Genomic DNA, 17,319 nt, shown 5'->3' with positions numbered 1-17,319 from the left:
CACACTATAATCAGTAAAATGTGATAAAAATTAATTTGAGTCTTCCGATATGGAAAGATTTTTGGTTTTAGGAGTTCTTAACTGCTGGGAAATTGTTGGTTGTGTGAGTCTTGATGTATTGGTAGGAGAAGATGTATTGGAAGATGTTGAGCGACAGGGATATGCTGTTTGCAATTTGCTGTTGCATTGATGGAGGATTTTCTAATTCTATTCTAATCTTTATATAGAATTAGTGTTGACAGGTTATTTATCATATGTCAATCATGTCAAAATGCTCATTTTTGCTTTAAACAAAGCTTCAATAATGATTTTTTTCGCTTATGAGCCTTTGTTGTTTAGACAGACATCGTGTTTGCCCATCCAAATAAGAAGAGAGGGTGTGCGTCACGGCGGGGCCCGACCACGAACTAATCGTGAAAATTCACAATTATTATTTTTGCGAAAAATACATCCTCAGTCTGCAATCGAATCTGGATCTCCTGCTTACTGGCAGGTATTCTTTCGATCACAGAGGCATGTGATGATATTTATCGCAATAATGTGTTTAGAACAACACGTTAAAATTCAATGTCATACACACACACACACACACACACACACACACACACACACACACACACACACACACACCATATATACATACATATATGTCTATTCGAGAATACACATATATACATGTATATTCTCGAATTCTGACGACCAGTACATAATTGAAAACTTATCTTTTACATATTTATGTTTGATTTCTTATTTTATACGCTTTTAATTTTTTTTTTATCTAATTTAGATTTATTATTCAATCTTTATATATATATATATATATATATAAAATTATTCTCAACTTCACGGCATCTTGAAGAAATTTGTCAATATTCGACAAAGAAAAATCAAAGAACTGAACCGAATCAGATTTATTTATTATTTGTAAAAGACAGCAAAATTTAAAAGTAAAATTAAATCTTGATCAGAACAAAAACATGACAAACATAGCTTAATGTTTCTGTTTTTAATAACTTACATCTTATTTAAATTTACAATTAATAATAAGAATATTTCTCAAGACATTGAGTCGCAATTGTAATTAAAAGTTTTTATCTGACGTTGATTAAAGAGTTTACCTTGAGAATTTATAACCAAGTCTCAATCTTTCTTTACATCATCGGCACGTTATTATGTAACGTGAAAATAATCCTTCTCTCATCACACACACATAAGGATTATTTAATAGGAAAATGTACATGAATATATGAATATTTAATGGAAATGCGTGCACGAAGGTCTTTCGAAGTACTTTGTGTCTCTCTTGTGGCCAATAATATGAGCGAGTGGCGAGGCAGTGTGCTACGATGTACAATACGGTATTGTATACGAGTGCAACGAAAGTCGGAGTTTGGCCGGCTATTTTCATCCCGAGTTCGGCCGTTCTTTCTCTCCTCCCGAGCGGCCTTTCTCTAACCCTTGATTTTCATCGATTCGCGACCACCCTCTTTCTGCCTTCCCCTCGCGGCCTCGCCACAAAGCAGCCCTTGTGACACGCCACGGTAAAACGGCTCTTATGTGTATCTCCGTGTCGACGAAAGCAAACAGAGGGAAAGAGAGAGAGGGAGAGGGAGAAAACGGGCGAATTCGATAAAAAACACGAAAAATGCGCCTCGTGTTTTTTCCACCGTTAATCCAGTTTCTGCTAACGAAAATAACGATGGAATTCCGAAGCTGATACCAAAAAGAGTTTGGTAGCTCCAATTCTGAAACTGATTGGCAAAAAATCTCATAAATCCAGGTTGTGGTTTACGAGCGAGCGAGCGAGCGAGAGAGTGTGAGTGAGAGAGAGAGAGAGAGAGAGAGAGAGAGAGAGAGGGGGGGAGGGATAGAGTTGCGAATATCACAAGTTATGGAATTCTCGAAATGGGATCAAGTGAAGTAGTCAGAAGCATATGCAGACGGTCTTAGTAACTTTCGTACAGCTATTTGCATCCTCTGCTGTATGCACAGAAAGAGAGACGAATGGTGATATTCCAAAGTTTGATAATAATTTTAGGATTCTCGCGGCAAGAACTGGCTTCCAGCCGCCCGACTAACTAAAATCACGCCGCCTCGCTATCCTCAATACACAAACCTAAGATGTTGACAAGCGGTTACAAAGCGAATTATTACGCCTTCCTGTGGGATGCTCAAGTTTCCCCCGTTCCTTACGTGCACGATTCCTATCGCAAATCCGTCCCTGTAGGTGCATCGTGACAACCTAACCGATCGGATCAATCGAGTAAATTGCACCAGCAGGATCGCTAGGTTTTTACCATATTGCGTCTAATGACAGCCAATTTCGAAGGATTGAGCTGATTCGCGTTCGACCTCGGTTCCAAAAGGAGAGTGCGCGCATGCACGTATACCTACACGTACAACTATCGTACATCTATATCGGATGCTGCAACGTGTAATGGCGGTATATGTATAGCGCCACTTCCATTTCACCTCCAACGTCATCCATCGGAAGCGTCGACTTTTGTGAGGCCGGCTGTACGTCGACAGGCCGGTAGTGTTTATTGAAAGCAAACGAAGCGCCCTTTCGTTCCGCCCTACTGCCATAAAGCTCTGGCTAGTAGGCTCTCTTCTCTTTCTCTCTCTCTCTCTCTCTCTCTCTCTCTCTCTCTCTCTCTCTCTCCCCCCCCCCTTCCGCTCGGCTTTACTATATTATTTCCACTCGAATCTATCGCCGGGTTAAAGACCTGTCACTTCAAACTATCGACTTTCGCCCGGCTGTTGCAAGACGAAATCGCTTTTTCTCGCACGCCCACTCTCCTCAAATATTAACATGTTCAGTTGGAAAGACGTAATCTTGCGCTCTACGGCAAAGTTTGACGTAATCGTACGGGTTGCACAAAAAACGCGATGAAATTCCGGTAAAACTCGTTGGTTTCATCTTACAAATTCTTTCAACTTATGAGAATATTATGGGAAATATTTTGTAAGAATATTGAGAAATATTAAATACATAAATACAAAATGATTTCTCAATGTATTATTACAGAATATTTCATCTAACTTTGTTATAAATAAAAGTTGAGAACATTATTTGTACAATATTATTTGTGTTATATAATAACACAAATAACAATTAACAATTAACAATTACTTGTATTATAAAATAAACTATATCTAATGTAAAAATGCATATAAATAAATAAAGCTAAATAAATGTAAAGATTGATTATAAATTAATAAAAGATTTAAGAATATTTACTTATATTGTTAGTAATCATTGTAATAATAATCATAAAGCAAGGCGACAATAAAATTGAGAAATCTTCTCTCTATAATCTTCATATCAAATTTTATTTAAAAGTCTCAATTTCATCATGTTATAAATGATGTTATAATAATTCATAAAAAAAATTTATATTTCTATACTTTTTAAGATTTATCTAAAAAAATTGATTTCGGACTTAAACAAATCCCATGGATTTTATCTTCTTTCAAAATTCACTTATTAAAATCCTGAATACAGCCTTAATCTGGAAAACGATATGCGATACAGATTACAGAGTAATCAACCGATTGCAGCTCAATGTATCGAAAAAAATTTGAAAGTAGAGTGTTTTTGAAGATGTGTAGGGTACCTGATACTCCAACAGATCCGTATGTGATACTCTCATTGTGTCGAATACACGCGAAGGAAATATGCGTTTTCCGTTCGATCGAGCCAACAATGCAACGCGGTCACCTGCACCGCGCCGATATGCAAGTGGATCATTCGTTTATCGCTACTTCAGGCGACTCGTAACTCTATCCAGGGCAATCTAATTTCATTATTCCGATGCTGACGATAAAACGCGCAATTGCAGCCGGAGCAGCCATCGCCTAGGCGTTGCCTAACCGTCGCCGCGACGCCGTCGATATCTCGAAGCGAGATTCCGTACACGTGTCGGAAGGTGCGAAACGGAATGATGTGTCATATGAAATAAAACCGATCTAGATTGCGTAACTGTTTACGACATGACGTAAATATATCGCTTGACATAGATTAATAAATAGATTTCCAAGATCGCTTGAGCTTTCGTTGTCACTGCGTAGACAAATGACTCAGGAATTTATCTTCTCGAGATAAAAAAAGAAAAACAGAGGAGGCATCTGTATATATAATACCGGGAATTAATTTATAATATAAACATCTACAGGAAGTTAAACGCGATGGACATTTGAAACACGTGCTGCGGTGAGACCATGCTATTGCAGACAGAAAATACATAACTTTGCTTGTTTAATATAAATTTTATATCTAATTTTATATAAATTTTATATTTATATGATTATCATGTATAACACGGAATATATGTAACATCTACTTTTCATTTTTTTTTTCTTTTTTTCTTTTGTAAAAGGATATATCCCCAGCGATTCTGTATCAGGTTGATCAAAACATATTTCCAATAGCATATTTCCAATTGCAAATTTAAAAAAAAAATGCATTGTAAAAATTAAAAATATGAGAGACGCATATGTATCAAAAACCATACGCACAACTGTCTAAGGAAAGTAAAGTTGAATTCGACGCAAGACGCGACACCTCGTTATTAATGTAAAATACTTTACTTTACATTAACGCGTATGTAATCGAGATAAAAATAGATCATTGCGGACAAAGAAAATGAAGAATCACTTATATAATACGGGTGATAGGTTGCGAATACAATTGCCGGAACCTTTCAAGGGGTTTGTCGTCATGTCGTTGCTCAACGACCTCATTACGGGCGTCGTCGTAGCATATAACAGGCCTCGGGAACCGTGTAACCCAATGTAAAAAGTTCCCAATGTCCGTAAGGAGCGTCGGCGTCGCAGCTGCGTAATTGCGTAACGCCGCGGGAACGTTTGCCGCGACGTAATCTCGTTACAGATTGAACGAAGCACCGCAAGCTGCGCGGCCGTGAACTTTCGTCGGGGAAGAAAGAAGGGATAACCCAATAGCCCCATCGTCCAGTGTCTTCTTGTCGGCATTACGCGGGATTATTTCGGGATTCGTTACGCACCTTCGTATCCATTAACTTACTTAATTCAAAAATTCTCATGAGAAAAGTAAAAGATGATTGCAGAGAAGATATTACGTAAGAAGATATATTTTATATACGCCACGAATTTATATTTATATAAATACACCTTTTCATGTCTTTTATATTGTAAATTTAATTTATATAAAATTTATATAAATTTAAATATAAATAAAATATATATGAAATAAAATATAAATAAATATATGTATGATAAATATATCTTTTCGTTACTTAAAATAGGCATATGAGTTTAAGGTCATCATGTTCCTTTGTAATAATTTTGAAGAAATACTAGCCTAGAGATACTTATTCATATAAATTAGATAAAGAACCTTTCCACATTTCTATGCGCTTTGTTAACTCCGGACAAGAGTATATACACAAGTTACATGGATATATACGCAAAAACATTTTACACAATGTGTGTACAGATGCACATTACAGAGTTGCACTACACGCAGAGCTTCGTGCAACATGTTCCCAAGTGAATTTGAGAGGCATGCAGCGAGAGGAAACGTAACTATAGCACCCATAAACTGTTCTTCATAATGAACGGTGGAAGCGCAATGCCCTTTTCGTGACGAAAATAAATCATGGATTAGATGCAAATTGCAGTTTAAAATAGGAACAAAGAGTTTAAGTCTGTAAATCTGATTTGTGAAACATCATTGGTTTTACTTTACTCTAAAGAAATGAAAAATGTGCGAAACTTTTTATAAAAAAAAAAAACGGTTTCAATATTATGAAAATGTATGTATATTTTATGAAATATATATATATATATATATATATATATATATATATATAAAATTTCTTTGTAAGAACAAGTATAATCCTAAAATTGCACCAAGGATTTATTCACTTTCTCTGCTTGGCGGTATAAACAGACTGATTAAGACAAATTATGCTAATTGAATAGACGCAAACGTATTCTTCAAAGGTACGTGCGTTGGATACAAAGTCATTGTATTGTATCAATATGTCAACATTTTTTAGAAAAACATTTGTAAGAAAAATATATTTTTCTCCATTAAATATTGATTAATCATTACCGCCTGTATATATTTTAAAAGAAAATATTTTTTTAAAAAATATTTTTGTAAGAACGAAAAATGAAGACATGAATATTTGCAAATAAAAATAGTTTTCATATTGATAAAAATACGAAAAAGAAACTGAAATAACAATCTAGCAAATCAACAATTTAGAACTTATCAATGTAAATGAAAACAATAAAAATTAATCGATGTAAAATAAAAAAAATATTAAATAATTTAATTTTATAAGATTTGTAGCAACAAAATAATCAATTACGTCACAGAGAATATTTTACTTTTTATTAATCAAATGTTAATGAAGCAATATCCGGTTAGTTTGTCGAGGATATAATGACGTCGTGGTTGTTAGCGATTTACCGCGATCGAAGTGAATCGTGATGCGATTGCTGAAATGTCCGCATGTGTTTGGCGATGAAACAACAACCGGCTAGGATAATTTATTCTCACCCAATCATCAATCACGCGTTGCTAATCTGGGTTCCTATCGGGTATCTATGCGGCTAATGAAACTCGTTTAATTTCAGGCGTAATTTAATTTTCGACAATAATATAAAATCTAGAAAGAACGATTTCGCGTTCACAAACGACTTACGTTCACGTCGACACACAGCGACCCGGTTCTTTTACGTCTCACTTCATGTCCGATACGTCGAAGGAAAAATGAACCGATAAATCAACAGTATCCGCAAAACGTTTCTCCTCTGCAAAGGTTCTTTATTTTTTATTTTCTTTTTTTTAATCACTTTAACGACATTATCGAGAAATTACATTCGACGATTTGAAATGGCATAAGATCTATGTCTTTGTTAAACTTCTCTCTTCTTAGTTATACAAATTATGCAAACGAATAAAAAATTCATATTTTTTTGTATTTTAAAAGAAAAACTCGACTTTCCTCAATCTTTTTTTTTTTTTTAAATTACAAGTTGTACTTGCGAGCAAATGCCAAGTCCAGGGATTGATTTGGTTTGTTCTATAATTTTAATGGGGATAATGTAAAGTGTGATCTAGAGTTACCGTCTAGAGCTACTGTCATAAAGTTGTCGATGAAAATGACTTTTCGAGTAAGTTCCAACATCAGGATGGAAATAGTAACAGCGTCTTCGCCTTTAACAAGAGAAGTTGACCGCCTCGCAGGAAAACTCATTATCGAAGATACATGAAGTTCCCAATGTAATATTCAAATCCCGTGTGGCACGGTTCGAAAAAAGAATCCCTTAAAATGCATATGTAATTTCAACTTAGAATAAATTTAATTTAAAATATAAAATTAATATAAAATTAACGCGTTTTTGTCTAGAAAGCTTTCTGGATTAAAATTAAATTCAGGAAGCTCAAAACAAAATTTTCGAATTTTTACGAATTTTCTCTTTTTCTTTTGCTCTTTGCACTCTAGTTATCTATGTTCCGGCTACCACTATTCCATCACGGAAAAAGGAACGTGTAGTATAGGTCAACAACTATGCGCTGCGAACTCGTCGGTATAGTATATGGAATGCTTCTCTGTGCGTGCGTGCGTGCGTGTGTGTGCGTGCGTGCGTGTGTGTGTGTGTGTGTGTGTGTGTGTGTGTGTGTGTGTGTGTGTGTGTGTGTGTGCGTGCGTGCGTGTGTGTAGTACACACATGTGTGTGCGCGAAATATGAGATAGTCTGTCAGTGGCAAGTGGACAGAAAGTTTGTGCAGCGATTTATAGGCCTACATGCGCAGAGCTTACATGCTTATACATACGTATGCGTATGTGTATGTCGTACTTGTACAGTGAGCGTAATGTATTTTCACGAGATGCACGCCGAAATCTGGGATTCCTCAAGGTTACATTTAAACTGTTACGAGCATCGAGAGAATAAGCGAGCAAACCCAATTCGAAAGCGAATAGAATGCAAATAAAAGAGATTTCCTTAAAGGACAGTAGGAAAACGAAGAATATGTAAAAATATCAAATTTTAACAAAAAGTTGACATTGAGAGAGATCTAAATCACAAAAAGAATAAAAATTTTATTAACTTTTATTAAAAACAGCTTTTGGAGAAGAATGGATAAAGAAAGTTCACTATTTTAGTGAATAATTAATACTGACTTGCAAATCGATGTGTTAAACATAAATTGGTGTAACATTGAGACAATAATTTGGAAGGACACTTCGGAAAGCTGTGGTATTAACCTAGAGTTGTTACAAGTTACAAGTAACTTAAGTACAGGATCAAGTGGAGTAACTAAAACCGCTGCGTAAATAGGTCAATGTACAACAAGTTTCTAATAGATTAATAGTTATCATATTTTGATAATCTCGTGATAATTATTAACTAAATATTCTCGATTTTATAATAAATTTAAATAAAATTATATGAGAGATTTATCGAATAATATAATTTTAAAAAAGAAATATTTTTAATCGTATGTACACACACACACACACACACACACACACACACACACACATATTTTTTTTAACCGTATAAATAAATTAAAATACAATTCTTTTTACGAATCATTGCGTTGCTGCCACGTTTACTATTTTCCAGTTTTAATTACGTCAGTGAATTTCACATCATTGTTAACGCATCGTTAAATATGTCACTTAAGCGCAACGAAATTAATTGCGTGTGAGATAACTGGCATGTAGCCGTAACAGTGCCAATAGGTGCGGTTTTAACTTCGTATAGTAGCCAAGATATGAACGAGTTAGTGGATCAAACGATCGCGTTACGCGCGGATTTCCTCCTCGATAAAGCGACCGGAAAAAACCGCAAGACTCGATAACGATTTACGATTTTAAAAGCGACAGCCGCATTGACGCACGTATAAAACCGGGAAACCTGTTAAATAAATCTTATTTACCATCGACGTGTACGTATGGAAGCTATGTGCGATTAAATCAATACGCGCAAGTAAAACTAACTATAATATTGTTTTGTAGTTCGGAAGCGAAAAGTCGAACAATATGTATATATATATATATATATATATATATATATATATATAAAACCGAAATTCGGCCTTAATTATTAATAAAATAGTGAATTTAAAAATGTATTTTTGTTATAATTATTAAACTTGAAATTAAAATAATAAAGTTCTATATTCTTTATGTTTTAGCATTTATTTGATCATGAGATGTTTTTCAATCTATGAGCTTTATTTTGACTTATGACAATTTCTTAAAATACTTACATCATTTTCAGGCAAAAAGCTATCTATATATATATATATATATATATATATATATATATATATATATATAGATAGCTTTTTGCCTGAAAATGATGTAAGTATTTTAAGAAATTGTCATAAGTATATATATATATATATATATATATATATATATATATATATATATATATAGATTTATATATATAGATTTCTATATATATGGAAAAGCTATATAACTTTTCGCCTGAAAATGATGTAAGTACTTCAAGAAACTGTCATAAGTCAAAATAAAGCTCATAGATTGAAAAACATCTGATAATCAAATAAATGCTAAAACATAAAGAATATAAAACTTTATTATTTTAATTTCAAGTTTAATAAATACAACAAAAATACATTTTTAAATCCATTATTTTATTAATAATTAAGGCCGAATTTTGGTTATAATTTAATATAAAAAAATTTATACTACTTTGAACTTTTCAAAACTAATTAAATATAGGTTGCATTTCATTGCAAGTATTGAGAATTCATGTTACATATATTATAGGTTTTTACTACTGGCAGTGAATATTGGAACGGAGCCATAATATATAATATTAAAGATGATTCCTTTTTTTCTTCAGCAAATAAGAAAACTATAAATACATATGAATGTAATTATTTTCGTCTTAATGATAAAATAGTGCAGATAATAACACACGTATCACAGCTTCCTCATCGATTTCATTTCGCATGAAAATAATAAGATTCGTAAATTCCGAGGAATATGATTAGTTAAAAATATCGGATTCGAAGATTACCGGCAAAAAATCTGCAAACCTGTTCCTTTAATCTATCATTCTTTTTTTATTTTTTACGTAACGCTTTATCCGTATTCGTCAATTGGTTTTCTCGAATATCCACATCTTCTTGCTAATATCTGTAGGTTCATTAATAAAATGTTGCGCAATCTCGAAAAAGAATTAATTCTTATCACGTAATTTTAGGCCATGATATCACAAACTTTATTAATACCTTCGTTACTAATATCTTCTAATTAAATCGTTACTAATACCTGCATAATTAAAATAATTCATTTCACATCAGTGAAATATATTAAGTAAGTGAAATATTAACGACTTGATGAATATTAAGAAAATGTACGAATATTGTGTTTAGCAATTAATCGAATTTGATTTTTGGAATAAATTTTATCTTCTAGAAATTAAAATAAAACATTTCGAAAAATTTATCAATAATTATAAAATTCTTTACTTTGATTTATAAAAGATAATCGCCTGAGATATATAACATGGCTATCGTGTAATTGTTCGCAGTAACCAAATCCATTTTTTATACAAAATATTACAGATATATATTTGTTAATCTTAATAATAAAATAAATATTAAAAATGTTATTTTATATTCTTCAATATTAAAATTATAATTGATTAAATGTATTATTATCAATAATTATCATTAGAAGAATTTTTTGATAATTTAAACAAGCCGAAATAATATCGGCAACAGCAATTTTTTTTAAATTTCTGCGGGAATTGAAATAGAATATTGGAAAAAGAGGTAAAGGAAAGGAAAATATTGTATCCCAAAAGGAATAGTCATCCATAAAAGAGAAGGAGAAAAATTACGGTTGCGGATTTCAGTAGATCCCACATTTAGTCCTCAATGCTAACATACAGTGAATAAAAAAAATATATGATTGTACATCCAACCTTTTTGAGATAATTTTGCGAAAAAAAAAAACGTATTTCTTATAAAATATTTTTTATTCACTACTCTAATGTAATGAAAAATACAGAAAAATGTTCTCTCCGATGAAACGTTTGCCAATAATATTCTCCTCTTTCGTATAAAATTATTCTGGAAAAGTGAAATACAAATATTTTTTTCACTTTCAAAATATACATTGCGATTCTAATATCAACAGCGTGTGTCTGTCGTTTACGGACAGCCGATATTCTGATTTCGTCGATGGAGGAAAATGCGCACCGAGAGCAAAGAGTTCGACGCAAGTATGCAACAAGGACGAAATCTGCGATACGCTGCATCGTTGCAAAATGCATTTCTCCAACGCGATGCACACACTTCGCGATCGCGGAATGTCGTCTGACAAATGCGACGGCGCACGTCATCGGTCGTCAGGGTCGTTGGTCACGAATACACACGTGGATGTCAACAATCGCAAATCATGCCGGACACAACGTCGCTGTGAATTTTTTTCGCAACCGACATGTCTCCGTATGTCGATCGGCGAGCGAATCGAGAGGCCCGATCGATAGCTATCCCGTTTTAGATGTTGAATAAGCGCCCTTCGTTTTTCGTTTTTCACCCAAACGGGAAGTCACTTTGTGAATTGGATGAGCGTGCAACGGACGATTTTCGGTTAATAACAAATATATAATCTGTTTCTATTTTCAAAAGTTTTTGTAATTGACAATAATTTACAGAATAAACAGTAAAGTTAAAGATATTTCGATTTCGATAAAAAAACAAATAAAACTTCGTAAAAGTGTATATTATGATGGTCTAATAAATGCGTCTAAGCGTATGTCCGAATATGTAAAATTATTCGAATAAAAAAAATTATCGAGAGAAGTCTGGCAAAAATACTCGATTGTTAATTATCCACGAATCATCGAATGACAATGATCGTTGCGAACACTGATATGATATGGAGTGTCCAAATGGACCTCTCCTATCTGTTCCGACGTCATAAATGTCAACGCATCGTATATCAATATCTTGAAATGAAAACAACCAATGTCATCCTGTGAATTCGAAATAGAAGGGATTTATGCACAGACGTTGAACATTCGTCCTTCTAGCCCTTCGGAGAACTTTCAATCTAAATGGGAAATCGATTGTAGCAACGTCAACGAAATTTCGAACTGCTATTCCATAAGCTTGTATAAAATAGTTACTTTATTATTTAGATTACTCTTCCTTCGCGAAACATAAATAATGAAATATACGAAAAATCACAACCATTTTATAACTAAATAAGAGTATCTTTATAATTGTTATCATTAAATCATCTAAATATGAAGATTCGAGAATAGATTCAACAATCAAATCGAATAAACTTAATCTTAATGGTATATTGCATATTCTTTGTTTGCTCAATATTACAGTGATACGAGTCTCGATTTGAAATTGCGCTCTATAATTCTATCTAATTCCAACTTGTTGTAGCAATAGCTGCAATTTTGAAGATTTTCGCGCGATTACAATTAACATGAAACGTTTCGTTCTTGTAATAAGACGTAACGTAACTGGTTTTACGACGTTCGCATGTACCAAACGTGCCAATTACCGTACGTCAGTAGTGCGGACCCCGAATTTTCTCATCGCCGGATCCAAGAAGGGTCGAGGCCGAGGGTCTTACCCGAAGAAGAGCGATGGGAGGTCGGCACGCGCGTACGCACGCTATAATACACGCGCGCGCGCACACACACACACACACACACACACACACACGCACACGTAGTATTCGGAAGAAGCGGCGCCGCCGCTTCTCGCATCGCAACACAGAGGTTTCTAATTCGAACGGACAGAGGAAGAACGATGCGAGTGCGTCAAGGCCGGATCGTTTAGTCACTGGCCGCTCGACCGGCCAGCCCGAAAGAGTTATTAACTGGATTTATGCATCTGTCCGCCACGATGAGAGGAAGAAGATGGACGGCACCTCGTTGTGCCATCGCAACGAGAGAAGAAACTATTCCAGCGTCGACCTTGAGCACTTAGGAAAAAAAGAAAAAAAGTCAACAAAGTTTCTGATAGGATGAGTGACTTCCGTAATTCCGTGATTTTTCTTTTTATGACAAATCACTCAAATAACAAAAAGAGTTGTCAACTCAATAATATTGTGAAAAATAATATTGTCTGTATAAGCAGAAAAAAGATTTTCAGTTCATAATTTTCAGCTCATTTTTTTATTCATTTTTAGTTCATTTTTAATTCGCAGGCAGGAATGCATTTTTAACGTTTTTAAATCAATGAATCAGGTAATTTGTCAAAGGGTTTCGATTAAAAAAAAAAAAAAACAACGTTAATCTCATTAGGTGATTGAAAATGGGCGAGGTTAACTGAAAAAGACCGCATTGCCCTAAGGGAGTTGAGTGTCTCTGCTTATAATTAACCCCAAACTCCATTATCAATATGCCATCGAAGGTCCAAAGGTGGCTAGAAGCGAATGGCATGTACAAAAGCGGATTAACGATCTGATAGAGACAGACAGAGAGAGAGAGAGAGAGAGAGAGAGAGAGAGAGAGAGAGAGAGAGAGAATTCCCCCGCGTTTTTTTTCTACCGTGTCACGAACAATCGCGCGATTTCACGGCGTTGAAAATTTTGCACGCGATCTCGACAATCAGCGATCTCGAGAATCAGTCGACTACAACTATATGGAATAGAGATATTAGAGAAAACGAGATATTCAAGTATCTCATGAACCGTTAGCTGCATCAATGTTAATTGAGTACTAATTTTAGAACGGCGTATCGTTCCATATGCCACCGCGGAGATTATTAATCTCTCATTACGTATGAAATTGCAAATGAAAACTCGCGTGTAAAAAGCTGATTGACAAAGCGAGAAGAATAAATAAACGAGATAAAATTTGTGCCGCTGATAATCGTACTTGCAGCCGATCGTTCTCGATCGTCGATGTCAAATATCCAAATAAAATAACAAAATTATAGTTACCACATGTACAAAAAGAGTTACTTAAATTTTTAATAAAATTGTAAATTACAATGCAAATTACAAAGCTGTTATTTAAAAAAAAAATATACCTCCGTTCTAAAGAATAAACAATCGTAAACACCTTTCCTACCGATTTTGACATAAAGTTTACTTTTTTAAAGAATAAATATTTGTAACTTCGATACGGCAGTTTCGATATATACATTGGCATGAGAGAAATGTTTTCAAATAAATTCAAAAATTGTAAAATTAAATGTCATCAGGAGATAAGATCAAAATTAGGCCTCTTCTTGTTCCTTTTAGCTTTTTTCATTGTTCATTTTTCTTCTTTTTTTTCCTCTAATGTGGAAAAAAAAACGGAAAGATAAGCGGTGTAAACAATTCAACTGTGACAGGTAGTAAGAATTGTCTATTGTCTGCGTTTTGTCAAAATCGACTGCGAGAATTTACGAACATTCCTCGTTAGTCGGTGCAGGCCTGTCGATGCAAGCCATGATGAGCTTCTCCCCGAGGCGTTCACCTGCTCTTCTCCCGGGGATGCAAACTCGATCGTTACTGGAACGCATCCGACGCATAGATACGTTTACGTGGAGAGCGAAAGCGTGCCAGCGCGCACATAGTTCGCCGTTCGTATTTTCGGGAACGCGCTCGAATAATAAGAGGCTAATGATAGTTACGATCGTAACAGTCACAAAGCCGAAAATACGAATAGGAGGCGCGGGAACATTTATGTAGCGTTTCGGAATCCGGGAAAGTCACGGTAAATTGTTCCGATCGCCTTGTCGTTTGGAGTTACATCCCCGGAAGACGAAAGGAAGTCTATTTGTCTTTTTCTCTTTTTTTTTTCAGTACGAAATCTTCCTTTTACATCTCGTTACGCTTCTTCTAAAATTTAACGGACGTATCGTTTCAAAAACGATATGATACGCTTCAATTTTTTTTTTTTAAATCAATCAGTTCCGTCGAACAATTTATCAGACCCCCTTGTATTGTAGATTGATGAAGAGAAAGGTTCGCATTTAAATAACCTATCGATACAACTCGTGAGAAGCAACACAGACAGCACGCGAGTTAGCGCGTCGCGTAGAATGACAATCGCGGAGAATTGACGCAGAGAATTCGTTCGCACTTACCATATGAAATCCTTGCAGTGGCTGCAGAAGGTGGGCTGTTTGAAGAATCTGGGCATGAAGCTGTGATTCTTGACCATGTAGACATTTTTCTTCTTGAGAGCGCCCTTCCGGCCCCGCAATTTCTTGGCGAAAGCGGTGTTGGTGTCGCCGGTCCCGAGGGAGTCCTCGCACGTGTTATTCTCCTGATCGTCCGCCATGGTTTCGCCGCCGAAACCGCCGATGCCGCTGTTACCGCTACTGCTGCTGTGTGCTGCTGCTGCTGCTGTTGCCGCTGCCGCTGCTACCGCTGACCGGCCGATCGACGATGAATCGACTCGCCGACGACGTCGACGTCGATGATGTCCCGCGCCACTCGCGGGCGGCTCGTCGCCGGGGACGGCGCCGACCTCCCCGGAACCTCGGTCAGTCCGCGCGGTGTCGCGTTTTATTCTTGGTATTCCTGGTTACGCGCGCGCGGTTCGTTCCGCTCTTCGACGACGACGATCGAACTCGCACGGAGTGGAGACCGCGCGCGGGAGCTGTCACACGGCTCCGACGACCGACGACGATGTGTCTCGCGCGCGCGACGGCTTAACGGACGACGAGAAGGGAGCGCGAGGAAGATGGTGGGGAGAATTAGGGGGAGAGAGAGAGAGAGAGAGAGAGAGAGAGAGAAAGAGACGCTCTTTCTGTCGACGTCGGCGCGCGTGGTCTTTCGAGCCGTCCAGCGTGTCCCGCGACGTCCGACGTGAGTCTAGGTGAGTCTAGATAGCGTACTGTCCTGCCGCGGGCGATAGCTCGCGCTCCACTCTCTCTGTCTCTCTTTCGCCGACTCGTCAATCCCCTCCCCTATACCGGGCGCTGCGCTTTCGCGCACCTTCTCTCCCCGTCCGTTTCCACTTCACGCGGGACTCTATTCCTCCCTCTCTCTTTGTTAGCCGTCTTTGTTACTCTACAAATATTTCCCTTTCTCTCTTTCTCTTTCTTGTTTTTCAGCGTGCGCACCTCGCGCTCGACTCTACTACGCGTATACCTCTCTTCGTCTTCCTCCTGCGAAATGCGCACCTTCTCGTTCTTTCTCCCCTCTTCTCGTTCCTCCACCGCGCTCGTAATAGCGAATACTACTTTTACTATTCTTGTCAACTTTGTCGCGTCGTCTCTCTTCTATTCTCTCCCTCTGTCTCCATCCCTCTGTCGTCTCGCACGATCGTTTCTCCTTATATACTACGCTCACTGTTCCTCTCTCTCTCACTCACTCACTTATTTACTCACTTTCTGCTCAGCTATCCTTTTCACTCCTTAACAATCCTCTCTATCCGTCTCTCTTGCGTTCTCTCGCTGCAATTTCTCGTCTCACTTCCGTTGTCTATACTACCTCGCATCTTCCTCGTCTCCACGATCCGTCGCCCCTGCACCTGATTCAACTCTCTCTCTCTCTCTCTCTCTCTCTCTCTCTCTCTCTCTCTCTCTCTCTCTCTCTCTCTCTCTGCCGCCCCTCCCGCCAGTTCTCTTCCCACGTCGCAGCAGACCGTCCTTGTCCGTTCCGCGGCGCGACTCCGTGACTGCCGCGCCTCTGTTCTTTTCTCTCTTCCACTTTGGTCGGCAGCCGTGCGCGCGGGTTACCCGATAATTTTAGACTCTCGGCGCAGTAGCTCAACACAGCCACTGCTCAGCCTGCGCTGCGCATTCGAATATCGACATGCGACGGTGGCGGTCACGAGACCCGCGAGCTGCGGCGGCGAGATTGGCGAAGGAAATTAGAGAAACGGAAAAGCGCGTATGACGTTTCCGTTTTCTTTCTTGCTTCCTTCCTTCCTTCCTTCCTTCTTACTAAGTTATGGACATCCAAATCATGCCCTTCCCTTGTTCTCCTCCTCTTCCACGCAGGGATGCATCCCGTTACTCCGTGTGGGCTCACAACGACGGCAACGGAAGGCGGAAGGGAGAATGATGGTGGTGACAGTGGTGGTGGTAGTGGTGGTGGTGGTGGTGGTGGCGATAGTGATGGAAGCTCGACCTCTGCGTTCATCCATCTATGCCCCGACTTTTGCGTCTTCCTTTCCCTTCATCTCTCTGTCTCTCTCTCTCTCTCTCTCTCTCTCTCTCTCTCTGCCTTTCTTTTTTTGGATATCTCTCCACTCTCTCGTTACTTCTATCTATTTGGCGCGGACATTCGATCGCTGGACCGAAGAAAGCGCCGGATTCTACGTGAAGACAGAAAACAACCCCTCCGGAGGTCGGGCGATTCT

At 37.3% G+C, this 17,319-nt stretch overlaps 1 protein-coding gene across 2 annotated transcripts in view; it reads right to left on the bottom strand.

Moving 5' to 3' along the window:
* The window catches only part of Pkc53E (Protein C kinase 53E), a 63,665-nt gene extending 47,133 nt beyond the window's left edge, over nucleotides 1–16,532 (bottom strand). Inside the window, exon 1 of one of the 2 annotated variants that reach the window (XM_011637336.2) lies at nucleotides 15,092–16,532. In XM_011637336.2, coding sequence (XP_011635638.2) covers nucleotides 15,092–15,288 — 197 coding nt within the window. In that variant the 5' untranslated portion in view covers nucleotides 15,289–16,532. The remainder of the gene's footprint in view (nucleotides 1–15,091) is intronic. The other variant, XM_011637335.2, reaches the window with a different exon arrangement.
* Between the last annotated feature and the right edge of the window lie 787 nt (nucleotides 16,533–17,319).

The sequence above is a fragment of the Pogonomyrmex barbatus genome, unplaced genomic scaffold, assembly GCF_055798465.1.
Source record: "Pogonomyrmex barbatus isolate J1 unplaced genomic scaffold, ASM5579846v1 scaffold8, whole genome shotgun sequence".
Lineage (NCBI taxonomy): Eukaryota > Metazoa > Arthropoda > Insecta > Hymenoptera > Formicidae > Pogonomyrmex > Pogonomyrmex barbatus.
The sequence above is the reverse complement of the archived record's forward strand: the minus strand, read 5'-3'. Positions and strand labels throughout refer to the sequence as shown.